General features: G+C 36.7%; 1 protein-coding gene across 1 annotated transcript in view; it reads right to left on the reverse strand.

Annotated features, from left to right (window-relative positions):
- Window positions 1-19,775, reverse strand: part of TMEFF1 (transmembrane protein with EGF like and two follistatin like domains 1) — a 97,771-nt gene that overhangs the window by 45,407 nt on the left and 32,589 nt on the right. Inside the window, exons 3-5 of the mRNA XM_061200175.1 lie at window positions 9,496-9,625; window positions 6,296-6,322; window positions 3,977-4,073 (exon numbers count right to left, since the gene is read on the reverse strand). Coding sequence (XP_061056158.1) covers window positions 3,977-4,073; window positions 6,296-6,322; window positions 9,496-9,625 — 254 coding nt within the window. The remainder of the gene's footprint in view (window positions 1-3,976; window positions 4,074-6,295; window positions 6,323-9,495; window positions 9,626-19,775) is intronic.

The following is a 19,775-nucleotide window of genomic DNA, read 5'->3' on the forward strand; positions in this document are numbered from 1 at the left end:
CTGTAAAGCAGGTATTGTTTCCAAGTTTTAAGACTAAGCAGAAAGTCTAGCCACTGTATGTCACAACGGTCGCAGTGGAATACTGAAACCTCACCCATGTGGGAGTCAAATTTCTTGGAACCTCAACTACCTCGCTCTAGGTATAAATTCAAAAGGTAAGCATCAATGAAGATAGCCATCACAAACCCATGCAAAGCCCCACGATGCCATTAGAGAGACACAGTGTGCTTCAGGAAGAAAGAGGAAAAAAGCCTCTCACAAGCAAAAATAATTTAAATTATAAATAAAATAGCCACTGAGCAGACAAGAGAGACAAAATTCATGCAATATCTGAAGTTCATACACTTCACTAAGAACCTGTTTACTCTGATTTTACATTTAGAATTTATTCCTACATTTGATATAGTTTCTACAAGCATACTGTTTCCTATTTCAGGGAAGCAGAGAGGCAATTAATAAGTTGGAGTCATCTACAGTCAGAATCACTGACAAGGCAAACTGACAGCACCCAGATGCAACAGCGAAGAGCCTGACATGGGAGAAGAAAAATTATTTTTATAAAACAATGTAGAACCCAAAACACAAAGCAGAATGGAGCCTTTAGTAGGCGTGAAACAGCTACCACTAAAAACAGCAGTGGCCTCTGAGAAGATCATCGTATTACACACATGTGCACAACAGAATGGATAAATCTCTTGTCATGAGACCTGTGTTCTGGTTCTGCTGCTTGATCACAAGCCATTCAGCTTCTTCTGAGCTCAGCAACCCCAGTAAAATCAGGATAATACTTCCTTGCCCTACCCACTGGACAGACTGCCATAAAGAGCTGAAAAAATAATCTATATAACAGCATTTGAAAAATGCAACAAACTATACAATATATGACTCTAAGAATGTTAGAATATGTTTTGTATACTCTAAGACAATATATTTAAATCAATTTCTATTTAAATGGCTAAATAAAAAACTACACTTCTCTTAATAGAAAATTAGGGCTTCCCTGGTGGCGCAGTGGTTGAGAATCTGCCTGCCAATGCAGGGGACGCGGGTTCGAGCCCTCGTCTGGGAAGATCCCACATGCCGCGGAGCAACTCGGCCCGTGAGCCGCAATTACTGAGCCTGCGCGTCTGGAGCCTGTGCTCGGCAACGAGAGGCCGCGATAGTGAGAGGCCCGCGCACCGCGATGAAGAGTGGCCCCCGCACCGCGATGAAGAGTGGCCCCCGCTTGCCACAACTAGAGAAAGCCCTCGCACAGAAACTAAGACCCAACACAGCCATACATACATACATACATAAAAAGAATGTAAGCAGACAAGAATAGCATTAAAAAAATAAAAAATAAAATTAAAAAAAAAAAATAGTAGAAAATTAACTTACATGGTACCATTTATCCCCTCCCCCAAATAGCCAGTTTTCTTTCCAACTATTAGCAAGAAAAAAAGAAAGAGTTTTAAAGCAAGAGAAAGATTTTAGCGTCTGAAATAGGATAGATATATATACGTATAACTGAATCACTTTGCCGTACACCTGAAACTAACACAACATTGTACATCAACCATACTTAAATAAAAAAAGAAATTTTAAAAAATAATAAGAAATTAACCAACTACAAAAGGAAAAAAAAAGATTAGCTGCCCTTTGGAAACCAGATAGGTTATATATAGCATTTCTTTTGATAGGAAAGACATTTCAAAATGAGAAAAGATAAAATATTTTTTTAAATGAAAAATGAATACCCATACCTAAAAATGTAATATGAAATAAAATATCTATTAGTTACATTACAGAGCAATTTTTTTTAACTGTAGGTCATAATCAGTATGGAAAATATTAGACTACATTATTTTTAGTAAAGGTTAAGTATTATTTTATAGAATTCTGTTTTATTTAATATCTATTATTACTATGTATATATGTACTTATTTTCTAGGTAAAGGCACAGTTTGCTTCCTTAATGTTCTCCTATTATTGCATCAATTTCCTGGCCTGGTCTTGGCTGCCTGTCCCAATCTATCCATGTGCTCCTTAGGAAGCTCCTCAGCCTGCATGCTCCTTACTATCGGTAAGCCCTTCCCTGGTCTATGCCCACTTTCTTATGCTTAGAGCCTGTACCTGCAAGAACAGCAGTTACAAGTTCTCAAATAGACACACACAAAATGAATTTAGTATATACAACAGAGTTGCTCTGATTGGGCATAAGCTACATATTCCACCAAGAGCAGGGGTACATAGAAAGATGTGTATTTTATCATATAGATGTCATACTTGGGGCCACCTCTGAAACTACACAGAATCCATTCTACTTCCCAGCAAAAGATCTCTATCTCTTTCAATTAAGGGATGAAAAATGAAAGCAGAGAAATGTAAAAAATAGGACTGAAAAGAGGTACTGTCAAAGGAATAACAACAGATCAACAGATCAAGCCCATCAATCACTGACAGCTTTTCTGAATCTGAACACTATTATAGAACAGTCCTGAGGAAAAATACTGAAAAGAACTAAATATCTACAAAAATACACACACACACAGAAATGCTGGTGTTTCATCATGCATATCATCAGTACAAAGAGAGAAGAAGAGAACATAGTATCTGTTACCTGTTCTCTCTGCAAGTCCACATTGCTATCATTTCTCTCATGTTCTACAGGCCAAAATCTACTTTAGAAAACATGTTCTTACAAATCAATCCACTCTGATTGAAACAGATGGACATGTCAATCCAAGTGACCAATATGCAGAAACAGAGCAAACTCAGGGTTTGCTGAATTTACTTTTTATTGACCGTGTCTTTTGCCAATTCTCACCTACTTTCAAACATATATCAAGTAAATTATCAGACATTTAATTTTACCAAGTGCCAGACAAATAGGTGATTCTGTACCAAAATACTGAAAATGTCGTTACCCTGATTTGTAAAACTCATTCCAGGCATAGATGCTAATTAAACCATACTACCATTGATCAGTAAAAGGCTTAAATAGGCATTTAAGGGCTGAATAAAACATGAGTCTGGAAATTCACAGTGAAAATACATATGAGTAAGAAAGAAAGTGCAAATCTCTATAAAATAAGTGTTGTAAAATATGCACTAAGGGAAAATTGAGGAAGTGAAGAAGATCCATTTGTGCTACATAAGGTCCTAAAGACAGCATTAAAGCTTTTAGAATCAACTATGCAAAAAGCAAGAACCACAGAGAAATGAAAGAAGGTTGAGACTGGGAATAAACAAACAGGAACCTGATGAAAGGAAGAAACAAACATGACCGTGTTGATGAGGTCTATATTGTTACTACTCTACCAAACAACACCCTTCTCACAGGGAGTGCACAGGAAAATTGGACAGACAATGCTGTCCAGCTACAAAACCCACCTTAGAGAAGGCTGAACATGAGTGAGAAAATAAAACAAAATGTCAATCAGTGCAGCTGAGATTTCCAGAAATAATTTTTACTTATTATATAATATTTACTTACTATCTCTAAAATTTTGAATGTTTTGAATTTTTCTTAATACACTGAAATACATGAAAAGTTTGTATATAAAAATGCAAGTTAAGAAAAAGAAAAACTGTTTATCATTGATACTAGTTAAAAATATAATAGTAAGATAATTCCAAATAAGAGCAATTCTGATGAATAAAGTTAGCACTTGGTATAAAATATGTAAAACTATCAGTGAAAAAAAGGCAGCGGTAAAATGAAAAAAATTATAAATGGATTTCCATTCTAAAACACTTAAATAGCTATAGTATTATATCAATTTAAAAGCCAATAGACTAGCATTAAACAAAAAAAACATAGAAGGCACGCACAAAATACACAGAAGCAAATTAGATGATACCTTTCTATAATATAATAATGCTGATAGAACAGTCCTGAGGAAAAATACTGATATATGTACTTATTTTAGTTAAAAAATTAATTAATGCTAATTAACCTCCAAGTAAGTTTATCCCCTTCCCTCAATCAACTCACCCAACATTTTCTGCATCTTCATCACACTCAGCTTTATATTTGCAAGGTCCACACTTGGAGTGTTTTCTGTGAACTTCTGCCCCTGACCCTTCCTCTTCTGTTTAAAAAGAAAAATTAAATTTTCAACCAAAAGTTGGGATCCTTTCCAGATATGCTTCATGTTTTCAGCAGCCATTATCTTATTTCTGGGGAAAATGTACCCAAGTCTTGAAAAAAATCAGTTCCAAAAATCTATCAATGCTTGAGTCCAAAAATGTTGTCAATACAGAGTACAACATATTCTGTGAAAAAAAAAAAAGTATTGGGGCTAGAAAAATAATCCCTTAACCTATGTACAGTGGAACAGTATGCTAGATTTTGTTAATTCTTTAAAAGAATTACCATAACATTAAATAAGAGAGAGGGAAAAAAAAAAAAAAGGACAGAGGAAAAAAAAACATGAGCAATAAATTTAGTCCAGTGATTACCCTATTAAAATAGCCTGTGCAATCCTGGTTAGCAAATAAGTGATTAAACAAAGCAGAGTCTAACCACTACCTTTTCCTCACATCAGTTTCACACCTGCCTTAAAAATTATCTCCAAATTTTAAAAAGGAAAGGGGTCTATTTACAAAGGACTTGCCCTTTTCTACTTTACCACCTAGTACAGCCAACAACACCCAGAATACAGAAGGGTACGCGTCTCCTATGACCCAGCACAAAAAAACAGTGCATACCACCAGCCCCAACTCAGCTCATATCCCACATTTAGAGAACCCTACACTTCTGGGTCTTAACTAGAGTGGATCCTATCCTGATAACCTCAAACTGGGCAGGGAGATCAGTTCTGAAGCCAATTTAGGAATTACAGTTTACTCAAGGGATTTCCCAGTCTGGTTTGGGAAAGCACACCTTACTGAGGGGGTGTCAATCAGCAGAGAAGATGTTATAAGGAAAGCACACAAACCTAAGTGCCTGTTTGGCACTATTACCAAACTTGCCATTTTGTGTGTCTGCCTACACTTTAAGTAGAAATCCTCCCCAAATTCTAATGAATACTCCCAAAACAATTCCAGGGAGCATAATCCTAAGTATTTCTAAGGCCTCAGAAACATAATGAGATCTAGAAATCATACAGCCACCATGAGCTCACTAAAGTTTGTATATTAATCTGAGCAAACCACTTAGCCTTTCTAACTCATACTCCCTAAAAAACAATTGCCAACAACCAACATCCTCAGGGCAAGATATCCAGTATTTGTACCATATAAGCAAATGTGGAGATCAACTTCCACTTCTTTAATATAGTAACAATGACAGTTTCCTAACTGAATATCTGACCACAGGGGCTGGACCACATGATCCTTTAAAGTCCTTTCCAGCTCTAAGATCCAGAATTTATGATCTCATCCTTCACACATGATCACGAAGTTTCTGCTTGAACATGTCCATTTAAATTAAATTCTATTGTCGGACAGTTTAAATCTTTTTTTTTTTTTAAGGTCAAACTGTCATCCTTGAAATTCTTTCTCAGAACAGTTCTTCTACTCTCTAGGTGACCTTCAAAGTCCCTTCCAACTCTAAAATGTTAGGATTCAATGAAATGTAGAAGGGTGAAGTAAGGTTTCAGATAGTACTGAAAGGATCACAACTGTAGTTTTCATTTGCATAAGTGTGAATTTTACCAGAGTATGTTTTTTCTTTTAGTGCATCCCCAGAGCACCTCAAACTTACTTTGCTTACAGTGGATACTCATTAAGAATTACAGCCTCATTAGACCATGAAATAGATCAGTCATTCTCAATTCTAATAATTCAGAGTAAACTGAATTACCAAATATTGGTTTTTAAAACAGTTTTTAAATATTATACCTTAAAAAAAAAAAAAAAATTATACCTTGAAAATTCCTTATGAGCAAAAATTTGTAAGCAAGGGATGGGAGAGTGTTATATACTCTGGTCCAAGCTAAAATCATCTGGGGATGATCCTAAGGAGAGGGCACCTTGGTGTAACTTCAGTTTAACAGGAGCAATATTTCCCCTTTGTCTGACAACAAACCTATAATGAAAAATAAATGCAGGAAAAAAAGAATGCTAAGGGCTAAGGGGGATAGAGGGATTGGGGGTGATAGCTGAGGGGTACAGGGTTTCTTTCCGGGGTAATGAAAATGTTCTAAAGTTGGCTGCGGTGATGAATGTACAATTTTGTGAATATACTAAAAGCCACTGAATTACATACTTTCAATGGGCAAACTGCATGGTATGTGAATTTTATCTCAATAGAGCTGTTTTTAAAAAGTGAAAGAAAAAAAATGCTTTTTAACGGGTATTTGAAACTTACCTCCCTCTCCAGATCCAGAACCATTATCTGAGAAGAAAAAGAATGAATATGAATACTTTTCCTGGAAATCTCATCTTATCAAATAGTAAAATTTCTTATCAAAAATCAAACTGTGATATCCATTCTCATGTAGCCCCTTTTCTCATTTTTTCTGGATATCTAACAGTTTATTCTTATATACTTATTTTGTACCTTTCTTCAAATATAAATTACTTGGACATACATAATCCATACCTCATACATCTTTGTAGCCCATTCAGGAAATACCCAGGTGCCTTGTACAGAGTAAAAACCAATAAATATTATAAAGTAAATGGCTAAACAGAAATAACTTTAAATAACTCACTTAAAAGGTAGAAGAAATTTTTAATTTTGTTAAAGCTTGAAAGGAATAAAGAATAAACTGCTTTTATTAAAAAGGGAGGAAAAGAGCTTTGGGTCTTGCTCCAAAAATCCTCTTCATTAAATCTGTGGATAACAGCCAAAAGCCAAAAGATATGAAAAGCCCCAAGGTTTAGAAGGAAAGAACCTCAAGGTTGAGGTTTTCATGTTACTGATGAAATTAACTTCCTCTAGGAAACCTCACCAGAAGGAATCTCACCAAGGTGTAGGTGAGAAACTTGTTACTAGTCAAATTAAAGAGCCTCCCTCAAAGTTACCAGCAAGAAGCCAGAGTAAAATGTAATTAATTTAAAATATGTATTTTATAATCCTAAAAGAACCAACATATGGCGCAGAGCATGTTGAAAAGAGGGCAATGGTGTAGTATCATAAGTGTGGAACAGAGATGGCAAGTGATGAACTTAACACTTTACCCAGCACTTTCTAGGGAGGAGGATTTCCTAGAGAATCCACTCCAGTTCTTCAAATAGTTCTCTAGAGTGGGAGACACCCTCAGCAATATCACTCCCTTCCCCCCTTCCCTTCAATCTCCTGCAGACTATAATAAAATTCCCAAACGTGGTAAAACAGGAAGAACTGGGAAAAAAATACATATTTTATGTAGCATCCACTTCAACTCTTCATGGGATTTTATACAAAGTCTTACATTGTATTCATTTTGATTGATCAACCATAAAAAAATTATATCTTCTCTGAGAAAGTAAAGAGGAAAAGAAAGAGTAAAAGAGCAGAAAAAAAGACAAGGAAAAAGGGAACTCAAAAGTATTTTTATTAACAAACTTTTCTTAGGAAAACTCTCTTTTTCCCTTCTATTCCATATACATTGACTGGGTACTTATTATGTGTTACACAACATACACATAATAAGTAAACGGTAGATGTAAACTGATAAATAAGACAGTTCCAGTGCATGACATACTTACTCCCAATCTTTTTTCCAACTAATGTCCAATTTTAATAAATATCTCACACCTTCCTTAAGGGTCATTTAAAATTGTGAAATAAATTAAATATACTGTGACTATTCTGATAATGAGGTTGAGTTCTTCATGTCAATCATATTTTCACTGGACACACGCCTTCCCCCGCCCCAACCCTGGGATTATGATATACCTCCCTAGGCAGGACATAGTACTTTCCTGTTGAGAAACAGGATCTGGCCAAAGGCAGATGTGTTGGATAAATGAAATACAGTACGATATTTACATAGAGATATGCACAAAGTGTGAATAAACTCTGCCAGGAGATACCAGAGAAGAAAGATTTCACAGAGTAGAAAAGGCTTAAGCTCAATCTTAAAGCATAAAAAAGTTCTCAAATAAGCAAAGGAGAATGTTGTTCCTAGCACAGGGAATAGGACCAACACCAGACCAAATGACATGAACAACTCTGGCCCCAGCCAGAAGATAACAAAATCAATATAGCACCTTATAGCTTAGCTCATTCAATTCTCACTTAACCCCAGGAGATGACATCCATCTAACAATTTAGGTATGTAACTGGGGCTCAAAGCAGCTAAGTGACTTGGGTAAGGTCATACAGTAAACAAGAGCTGGAGTTACTTTAAAGTCAAGTCTTGTAACCCTAGTGCAGTGCTCTTTCCAGCTCTTTCCACTCTGCCTCCCAATGCTTAATATTCACTGCTTATCAAAGCAGTTGGTGTCTTAAACTTCTCATAAAGGATGCATAATTAATTTGGGATTATAAAGAACTCCATATTCCTTTTTAGTTACTAAATCAAGTCTGTGAAACATAATGTACTTAGAGAAGTGTATAAGAACCATATCAAATGATAGTCCATTGGCCTAAGAGCATCTAATTATTTAGTGTATAGAAAAGAATTTGGCCTTGCCCAAAGAGAGTTTTGGCCTTTGCCCTCAGCTTCTGGAAGGCAATCGATGTTTAGGAAGGGTGTTGACCACATCAGACCTTAGGGTGGGACAAGCCACACTCAATACTCTTAGGGCAGGGGCTGGCCACACCGGAAATACCAACCACACAGTTCAGAGTGGGGGCTTTGAGTCATGTGGTATTAGTGTACCTGGAATTTGAGATCAACCACATGGACCATCAATCAATTACGCTTATGTAATGGAGCCCCAATAAAAACACAGGCACTGTAATATACAGGGAAAGAAAGGAAATGGAGTAATCATATAAGAATAGTCTCCACCTTTACTGCTAACCTTCATACAATAATTCTATTACAATACCTCACTCTGCATCCCTGCCCCCAAATACAAACGCAAGTAAGATACTAATATTAATGCCTTCCAAAATTAACCATTACCAATTCAGGAAGGAAAAGACAAGGAAGTAAATACAAACAATTGGGGGAGGTGGATGAAGAGGGCTAGCAAACAGAAATGAGAAGATATAAAAAGAGAAGAGATTGGACAGAGACACATCCTGGGATGCCACTAATGACTTCCTATGGGTACTCCCCACTCCTTCCCCACCCCCCAAGATAAAAATCAACAAAATGGATCCCATAGCATTTCCCACCCCAAATCTTATCCTGTCTTATATTCAAACCGTAAGGCAAAAGATATGCAAAGTCCCCACCAAAAAAAAAGCATTAAGCATTAAAAACGTCCTGAGAAGTAACATAGTCAGTACAAGACTACCTGGGGTTAAAAAGCAACGTGAAATGGAGGCAAAAAAGAGCTCCCCCATTCCCCACATAATCATCACCAATCCATACAGCAGTTTTGGGAATAAACCTCTGACTGGAAACTTTCTCTTAAAAGTATGGCAGAACCATTTCTAACATTTTTTCAGAAGAATATCACACATACCAGAGTAGCATGGTCCCCTTGCTACTACTGTTATCTCTTTCTGGTGCTTACAAGCAGCCCTTCTGAGGAAGCATTCATTTTGGTACGTGTCCCCATTTGATCCACAGACGGGAATATAATTTGTATGGCACTGCAAAAGAAACAAAAATAAATTCTCAGCCTAGGCATGAATATTAATAGTTCATTTCATATTCATGAATGCAATACCATAGTATTATGACATACTTCTACTACAAAAGAGTTTGTTCTTTTATTTGGTTTTTAAAAAGAAGAGTTATGCTACTTTCTCATACCTTTTTTCATATTCATAATGAAAATTAACTATCAACTAACCATAAAAATGAGAATGAAAATCCCTATCCTATCTACATCATTTGCTTGTGATCCAGGAAGATAATATAAGAGGAAATGCTTGCCAATGTTTGTCATGAGCACTAATGATGTAATGTCATTTCATTATTATCAAAATTCACTTATTCAATACGTCTAGTACACAAAGTCTCAAGGTAAATGCTAGAGTAGAAAAATGAACTCTGTTCTCAGAGACCTTACGATCTTGGTAGCGAACCATATAAATAGGAAATATATATATATATATATGATCATGTACTAAATCAAAAGTGTAGACAATAAGTGTAATATCTAATACCTATTACTGTAAACTGAAGTATTCAAGAAAAGCCTCCTCAGAGAAAGTGAAACGTGAACTGGGTCTTGAAGGATTAGTAGATGAAAAGAAAAAAGATGATTCATGTTTGAGAAATGACACTGAATTGGTATGTTTAAAAAACTTTAACACTTCTAAATGTCAAAAATATCATAAAGAACTAAAGTTTTAAAATCTGGGGAAAATAGTATAATATGACATAACTTATTACTAAAAGAGAGACAGTACAAATTAATACAAAAGACAAATTTACAAAAAATAACAAATGGTCAATTAATATATAAAAAATGCTGAGTTTCACTAGCAATCAGAGTGGTACATGAAAACACAATGCTATTTTTAGCTTATAAAACTGGTTATTAGACAAACAAAAAATTCAATTTGGTGGGCATACCAATATACCTGTTGTGCTAATTTAAACTGGCTCAATCTTTTGAGAACATAATTTAACAATACATTTCAAGAGTTCTAAAAAAGAAATGTGATTTTTTATCTAGAATTACACATTTAGGGATATATCTGAAGGAAACTATTGTAGATGAAAATTTATTACAGTCATTTCAAATAGAAATGTATTCATATCTAAAACATAGAAACAACCTAAATATCCAACAAGGCAATATTTATTTAAACCATGCTATATCTGTTCAAGGAGTCACTGAACATTACCCTTTATAAGAATACTGTGTGACAGAAAAAGATGTTAGGTGAAAAGTAGGTGATAATACCATATACGTAACTTCTGAGAACTTTGTGCCCTTTTTCTTTTTTTGGATGCGTTGGATCTTTGTTGCTGCGCGCGGGCTTTCTCTAGTTGCAGCGAGCGGGGGGCTACTCTTCGTTGCAGTGCGCGGGCTTCTCACTGCGGTGGCTTCTCTTGTTTTGGAGCACGGGCTCTAGAGCACAGGCTCAGTAGTTGTGGCTCACACGCTCTAGAGCGCAGGCTCAGTAGTTGTGGCGCACGGGCTTAGTTGCTCCGCGGCATGTGGGATCTTCCCAGACCAGGGATCGAAGCCGTGTCCCCTGCATTGGCAGGTGGATTCTTAACCACTGCACCACCAGAGAAGTCTCTGACATTTTTTTTTTTTTTTTTTAATTTTCATTTATTTACTTATTTATTTATGACTGTGTTGGGTCTTCGTTTCTGTGCGAGGGCTTTCTCTAATTGCGGCAAGTGGGGACCACTCTTCATCGCGGTGCGCGGGCTTCTCACTATCGCGGCCTCTCTTGTTGCGGAGCACAGGCTCCAGACGCGCAGGCTCAGTAATTGTGGCTCACGGGCCTAGTTGCTCCGCGGCATGTGGGATCTTCCCAGACCAGGGCTCGAACCCGTGTCCCCTGCATTGTCAGGCAGACTCTCAACCACTGCGCCACCAGGGAAGCCCGTCTCTGCCATTTTAAAATGTATTATCTAGTCCACAAAACTGAATGCAAATTTCTTAAATAATTCGATAATATAAAATAAAAATATAGCAAGAAAATAAATTACATATATATACACATATATATCTCATTTAGAAAAAATAAATATTCATAGAGTAAATCCTGGAAGAAAACACCAATAAATTTTTCACATTACTTGTCACCATAGTTTTTTATTTCCATGTATATGGTTTTCTGTATTTCTCAATTTTTCTGCAAAGAACAAGGCTTACTTTTATCATTTATTTACTTTTTAGAAAGTGGTCAACTTACTTTATGAATCTTAAATATGGCATGCTACCCCAGGTCAAACACTGGTAAAAACAATTTCTAATAAAATATTTTATAACCAAGTTGATTTGCTATACAATATCAGCAGACTCCTACATCAACTTTAGTTAAAATTAAAATTTTACTTTAGGATGCCTTCCTATACTCCTCTAATTCTTCAAGGATCACTTACTTTATTCTCTCCCCCCTAAAATGTACACAATAACTTGTATGATGTCTGCAGGAATCAATGTTACTCTGTAATTATACAATGTATAATTAGCAAAAAAGACCATAAGCTCCAAGATGTCAAATGCTAAGTCTATGGACTTCTCAAGCCAACTCTTCACTCAACATTTAATAACTTTCTAACGTAGTGCTCGCAAAGGTGCTAATATCGCCCCCTAGGGGTGGGTGCCCCTATGGAGGCATTTTTGGTTGTCACAATGAGAAAAGGACAATACTGTCATTTAGCAGATGGATTCCAATGGTGCTCGGTGTACTGCAAAGGAAAGGATAGTTCCACACAACATACATACCATACAATTTCTGAATGTATCTCTAGCCATTCATGTAGGAACTATGGTAAGACCATATACAAATAAGACTGTTCTAGCTTCTCCTAATAGCTTTTATTCTAGCATCCACCATACCTCTACTTTTTTGTTTTCAAATACTACTAGTATGAAATTGCTGCTGATGATCTTTTTAAAAATGCAAATATTCATTATAAGTAAATATAAGCATCTAACTACTATATTGTCTTCTAGTGTAATCATGCCCAAACATTTACATTTTGAAATACTTATTTTACTATAAATTACTTTCATTTCTCCTTTACATTGCAAGTGTATATTATAGTGATTTCTTTAATTATGTGTTTATGTAGGTTACATAATCTACAAATTTCATTTAAGAATAGAAAAGAAATGGAATACAAATTATTAGTTATAAAAAAGGGTTATTAAGTCTGATAGGGCTGAGAATCTATATGGTAATAGCTAAGATTTATTGAAGAGTTTCTATCTAGTAAACACTGGCTACAACTTTAAATGTCCTAAACTAACTTAAATATAACAATCCTGCGAAGCACATGACATAGTGCTTAGAGCTGGGGCTCTGAAGTAAAATGCTGAGTTCAAATCCTGGGTCGACCATCCATGTGACTATGGGCTAGCACCAGTGCCATTTCCCCTATCTATAAATTGTTAATTATAATAGTATCTACCTAATAAAATTGTTATGAGGATTAAATAAGAGAAATCCATCTTTAGCATTTACATCTAGCCATAGTAAATTCTCAACAAACATTAGCTGGTTCTGCTACTGCTATTATCATTTCTGAGTCTTAAGTCTTGCCCAAGGTCACAGCTAACAAATGGAAGACCCACGACTCCTGACAAGTGATGTTCTCTAACCACTACACACCATTTTTTCAGCAGTATCTCACTATATGTCACTTGGTGGTAGTGAGTAGGGGGCTTAAAACAGCGTAGGCAATGTCCCTGAAATGCAACCTAACGAGCACATACCAAGGAGTGAGCATGAGATGGGAAAAGCAGACCTACAGTTCTTTGGCCAGCCTGTTCCCAGAAGTCTCTTTTAAGAGCCTCTCATTATGCTATGGAAAAATTAAGGGATTTGGGCAATTTTAACAACATACAACTTCTGACTTAGGCACTGACTCTAACCTAAGGTCTGCCTCCTCTATACTGCCACTCTTGCTGGGGGAAAGAACTCTCCCCTACACCTTCTCTTTAGCTGCAAGAGTGATTTGAAGTAGTTTACAAAGGTGCAGCAGTGTACAACTCTGCAGCCACATTCATTCAAGCATTTATTGTGTACCTACTGTGTGTCAGGAACTGTGCTGAATACAATAAATAATATTAACAAATTTTGATGGTTAATTGTTTGTGTCAACTTGACTGGGCCCCAGGGTGCCTAGATTAAATATTCTTTCTGGATGTATCTGTGAGGGTGTCTCTGGATGACATTAGCATTAAATCAGTGGACTGAATAAATGCCCTCTCCAATGTGGGTGGCATCATCCAATCCATTGAGGGCCTGAATAGACCAAGAGGTGAATGAAGGGAGAATTAACTCTCTGCCTGACTGGTGAGCTGGGACCTTGGTCTTCTCCTGGTTCTCAGGCCTTTGGACTCAGACGGGGACTTACATATCAACTCCCCTGATTCTCAGGCCTTCAGACTCAGATTGGAACCACACCACCAGCCTTTCTGGGCCTCCAGCTTGCGGACTGCAGATTGTGGAACTTCTCAGTGTCCATAATTGAGTGAGCCAATTCCTTATAATCTCTTTCTCTCCTCTCTCTCTCTATATATCCTGTTGGTTCTGTTTCTCTGGAGAACTCTGACTAATACAAAGGTCTAATAAGTGGACACAGTACCTAGCAAGAGCAGACACTAAAAAACTCAGGAAAAAAGACATAGGCCCAAGAACTCCAGTCAGAAGAACAAAGAGAAAGAAAGAAGAAAGAAAACAGGGAAAAAGCCATAGGCACTCCTCTTTGTATATTACCCAGGTTTTAATGAATGCAATACTGATCATTTTAATGCAATACTGATCATTTTTCTTTGTTCAACATTAATAAAAGTAGCTTTGTTTACATATGTGGCAAGATGCAATAGCTCCTATCAACAGGCTGAGCAAAACAATTTTAGAATTTAAAATCCTGTTATTATCTGTTAAAACGTGTTTAAATTATGTCCCAGAAAGCTTATATTAACACTGAAAGCATGATGAATCATAAGCAAGGGTTTTTTTTTGAATTTTATTTTTTTATACAGCAGATTACTAATATCTCTTTTATATGTATTACTGCATACATATCAATCCCAATCTCCCAATTCATCCCACCACCACCCCCCTCCCCTCACTTTCCCCCCTTGCTGTCCATACGTTTGTTCTCTACATCTGTGTCTCTATTTCTACCTTGCAAACTGGTTCATCTGTACCATTTTTCTAGATTCCACATACATGCGTTAATATACAATATTTGATTTTCTCTTTCTGACTTACTTCACTCTGTATGACAGTCTCTAGGTCCATCCATGTCTCTGCAAATGGCACAATTTCGTTCCCTTTTATGGCTGAGTAATATTCCACGGTATATATGTACCACATCTTCTTTATCCATTCGTCTGTTGATGGGCATTTAGGTTGTTTCCATGACCTGGCTACTGTAAATAGTGCTGCAATGAACATTGGGGTGCATGTGTCTTTTTGAATTATAGTTTTATCTGGGTATATGCCCAGTAGTGGGATTGCTGGATCATATGGTAATTCTATTTTTAGTTTTTTAAGGAACCTCCATACAGTTCTCCATAGTGGCTGTATCAATTTACATTCCCACCAACAGTGCAAGAGGGTTCCCTTTTCTCCACACCCTTCCCAGCATTTGTTGTTTGTAGATTTTCTGATGAGGCCCATTCTAACTGGTGTGAGGTGATACCTCATTGTAGTTTTGATTTGCATTTCTCTAATAATTAGTGATGTTGAGCAGCTTTTCATGTGCTTCTTGGCCATCTGTATGTCTTCTTTGGAGAAATGTCTATTTAGGTCTTCTGCCCATTTTTGGATTGGGTTGTTTGTTTTTTCAATATTGAGCTGCATGAGCTGTTTATATATTTTGGAGGTTAATCCTTTGTCCATTGATTCGTTTGCAAATATTTTCTCCTATTCTGAGGGTTGTCTTTTTGTCTTGTTTATGGTTTCCTTTGCTGTGCAAAAGCTTTTAAGTTTCATTAGGTCCCATTTGTTTATTTTTGTTTTTATTTCCATTACTCTGGGAGGTGGGTCAAAAAATATCTTGCTACAACTTATGTCAAAGAGTGTTCTTCCTATGTTTTCCTCTAAGAGTTTTATAGTGTCTGGTCTTACATTTAGGTTTTTAATCCATTTGAGTTTATTTTTGTGTATGGTATTAGGGAATGTTCTAATTTCATTCTTTTACATGTAGCTGTCCAGTTTTCCTAGCACCACTTATTCAAGAGACTATCTTTTCTCCATTGTATATCCTTGCCTCCTTTGTCATAGATTAGTTGACCACAGGTGCATGGGTTTATCTCTGGGCTTTCTATCCTGTTCCATTGATCTATATTTTTGTTGTTATACCAGTACCATATTGTCTTGATTACCGTAGCTTTGTAGGCTGAAGTCATGGAGTCTGATTCCTCCAGCTCCGTTTTTTTCCCTCAAGATTGCTCTGGCTATTTGGGGTCTTTTGTGTCTCCATACAAATTTTAAGATTTTTTGTTCTAGTTCTATAAAAAATGCCATTTTAATTTGATAGGGATTGCATTGAATCGGTAGATTACTTTGGGTAGTATAGTCATTTTCACAATGTTGATTCTTCCAATCCAAGAACATGGTATATCTCTCCATCTGTTTCTGTTATCTTTGATTTCTTTCATCAGTGTCTTATAGTTTTCTGCATACAGGTCTTTTGCCTCCCTAGATAGGTTTATTCCTAGGGATTTCATTCTTTTTGTTGCAATGGTGAATGTGACTGCTTCCCTAATTTCTCTTTCTGATCTTTCCTTGTTAGTGTATAGGAATTCAAGAGATTTCTGTGCATTAATTTTGTATCCTGCAACTTTACCAAATGCATTGATTAGCTCTAGTAGTTTTGGTGGCATCTTTAGGATTATCTACGTATAGTATCATGTCATCTGCAAACAGTGACAGTTTTACTTCTTCTTTTCCATTTGTGTCCCTTTTATTTCTTTTTCTTCTCTGATTGCCCTGGCTAGGACTTCCAAAACTATGTTGAATAATAGTGGCGAGAGTGGACATCCTTGTCTTGTTCCTGATCTTAAAGGAAATGTTTTCAGCTTTTCACCATTGAGAATAATGTTGGCTGTGGGTTTGTCGTATATGGCCTTTATTATGTTTTTGTTTTGTTTTGTTTTTAATTTTATTTATTTATTTTTATTTTTGGCTGCGTTGGGTCTTTGTTGCTGCGCACAGGCTAAGTGACGAGCAGGGACTACTCTTCATTGCGGTGCCCGGGCTTCTCATTGGGTGGATTCTCTTCTTGCACAGCACAGACTCTAGGCGTGCGGGCTTCAGTAGTTGTGGCACTCAGGCTCAGTAGTTGTGGCTCACGGGCTCTAGAGCGCAGGCTCAGTAGTTGTGGTGCACAGGCTTAGTTGCTCCACAACATGTGGGACCTTCCCAGAGCAGGGCTCAAACCCGTGTACCCTGCATTGGCAGGCAGATTCTTAAACAATGAGCCACCAGGGAAGCCTGGCCTTTATTATGTTGATGTAGATTCCCTCTATGCCCACGTTCTGGAGAGTTTTTATCATAAATGGATGTTGAATTTTGTCAAAAGCTTTTCCTCCATTTATTGAGATGATCATATGGTTTTTATTTTTCAATTTGTTAATATGGTGTATCACATTGATTAATTTGCATATACTGAAGAATCCTTGCATCCCTGGGATCAATCCCACTTGATCATGGCGTATGATCTTTTTTTTTTAATAGATCTTTATTGGAGTATAATTGCTTCACAATACCATGTTAGTTTCTGTTGCACAACAAAGCGAATCAGCCATATGCATACACATGTCCCCATATCCCCTCCCTCTTGAGCCTCCCTCCCATCCTCCCTATCCCACCCCTCTAGGTCATCGCAAAGCACCGAGATGATCTCCCTTTGCTATGCTGCTGCTTCCCACCAGCCAACTATTTTACATTTGGTAGTGTATATATGTCGATCCTACTCTCACTTCACCCCAGCTTCGCCCTCCCACCCCATGTCATCAAATTCATTCTCTATGTCTACATCTTTATTCCTGCCCTGCAACTAGGTTCACCGGTACCATTTTTTTTTTTTTTTTAGATTCCATATATATATGTTTGCATATGGTATTTGTTTTTCTTTTTCTGACTTACTTCATTCTGTATGACAGACTCTAGGTCCATCCACCTCACTACAAATAACTCAATTTCATTTGTTTTTATGGCTGAGTAATATTCCATTGTATATATGTGCCACATCTTCTTTATCCATTCATCTGTTGATGGACATTTAGGTTGGTTCCATGCCCTGGCTATTGGAAACAGAGCTGCAATGAACATTGGGGTACATGTCTCTTTTTGAATTAAGGTTTTCTCAGGGTATATGCCCAGTAGTGGGATTGCTGGGTCATATGGTAGTTCTATTTTTAGTTTTTTAAGGAACCTCCATACTGTTTTCCATAGTGGTTGTATCAATTTACATTCCCACCAATAATGTAGGAGGGTCCCCTTTTCACCACACCCTTTCCAGCATTTATTGTTTCTAGCTTTTTGATACTGGCCATTCTAACCGGCGTGAGGTGATACCTCATTGTAGTTTTGATTTGCATTTCTCTAATAATTAGTGATGTTGTGCATCTTTTCATGTGCCTCTTGGCCATCTGTATGTCTTCCTTGGTGAAATGTCTATTTAGGTGTTCCGCCCATTTTTTAACTGGATTGTTGATTTTTTTTTTTGATATTGACCTCCATGAGCTGTTTGGATATTTTGGAGATTAATCCTTTGTTGTTTCATTTGCAAATATTTTCTCCCATTCTGAGGGTTGTCTTTTCATTTTGTTTATAGCTTCCTTTGCTGTGCAAAAGCTTTTAAGTTTCATTCGGTCCCATTTGTTTATTTTGTTTTTATTTCCATTACTCTAGGAGGTGGGTCAAAAAAGATCTTGCTGTGGTTTATGTCAAAGAGTGCTTTTCCTATGTTTTCCTCTAAAAGTTTTAAAGTGCCTCATCTTACATTTCAGTCTTTAATCCATTTTGAGTTTATTTTTCTGTATGGTGTTAGGGAGTGTTCTAATTTCATTCTTTTACATGTAGCTGTCTGGTTTTCCCAGCACCACTTATTCAAGAGACTATCTTTTCTCCATTGTATATCCTTGCTTCCTTTGTCATGGATTAGTTGACCACAGGTGCATGGGTTTATCTCTGGGCATTCTATCCTGTACCATTGATCTATATTTCTGTTTTTGTGCCAGTACCATACTGTCTTAATTACTGTAGCTTTGTGGTATAGTTTGAAGTCAGGGAGCCTGATTCCTCCACCTCCATTTTTCTTTGTCAAGATTGCTTTGGCTATTCGGGGTCTTTTGTGTTTGCATACGAACTGTAAGATTTTTTGTTCTAATTCTGTGAAGAACGCCACTGGTAGTTTGATAGGGATTGCATTGAATCTGTAGATTGCTTTGAGTAATATAGTCATTTTCACAATATTGATTCTTCCAATCCAAGAACATGGTATATTTCTCCAACTGTTTATGTCATCTTTAATTTCTTTCATTAGTGTTTTATAGTTTTCTAAGTACAAGTCTTCCACCTCTTTAGGCAGGTTTATTCCTAGGTATTTTATTCTTTTTGTTGCAACGGTAAATGGGAGTGTTTCCTTAATTTCTCTTTCTGATTTTTCGTTGTTGGTGTATAGGAATGCCAGAGATTTCTGTGCATTAATTTTGCATCCTGCAACCTTATGGTGTATGATCCTTTTAATGTGTTGTTGGATTGTGTTTGCTAGTATTTTGTTGAGGATTTTTGCATCTATATTCATCAGTGATAGTGGTCTGTAATTTTCTTTTTTTGTAGTATCTTTGTCTGGTTTTGCTATCAGGGTGATCATGGCCTCATAGAATGGGTTTGGGAGTGTTCCTTCCTCTGAAATTTTTTGGAAAACTTTGAGAAGGATGGGTGTTAGCTCGTCTCTAAATGTTGGATAGAATTCACCTGTGAAGCCATCTGGTCCTGGACTTTTGTTTGTTGGAAGATTTTTAATCCCAGTTTCAACTTCATTACTTGTGATTGGTCTGTTCATGTTTTCTATTTCTTGCTGGTTCAGTCTTGGAAGGTTATACCTTTCTAAGAATTTGTCCATTTCTTCCAGGTTGTC

This window comes from Eubalaena glacialis, chromosome 9 (genome assembly GCF_028564815.1).
Source record: "Eubalaena glacialis isolate mEubGla1 chromosome 9, mEubGla1.1.hap2.+ XY, whole genome shotgun sequence".
NCBI lineage: Eukaryota > Metazoa > Chordata > Mammalia > Artiodactyla > Balaenidae > Eubalaena > Eubalaena glacialis.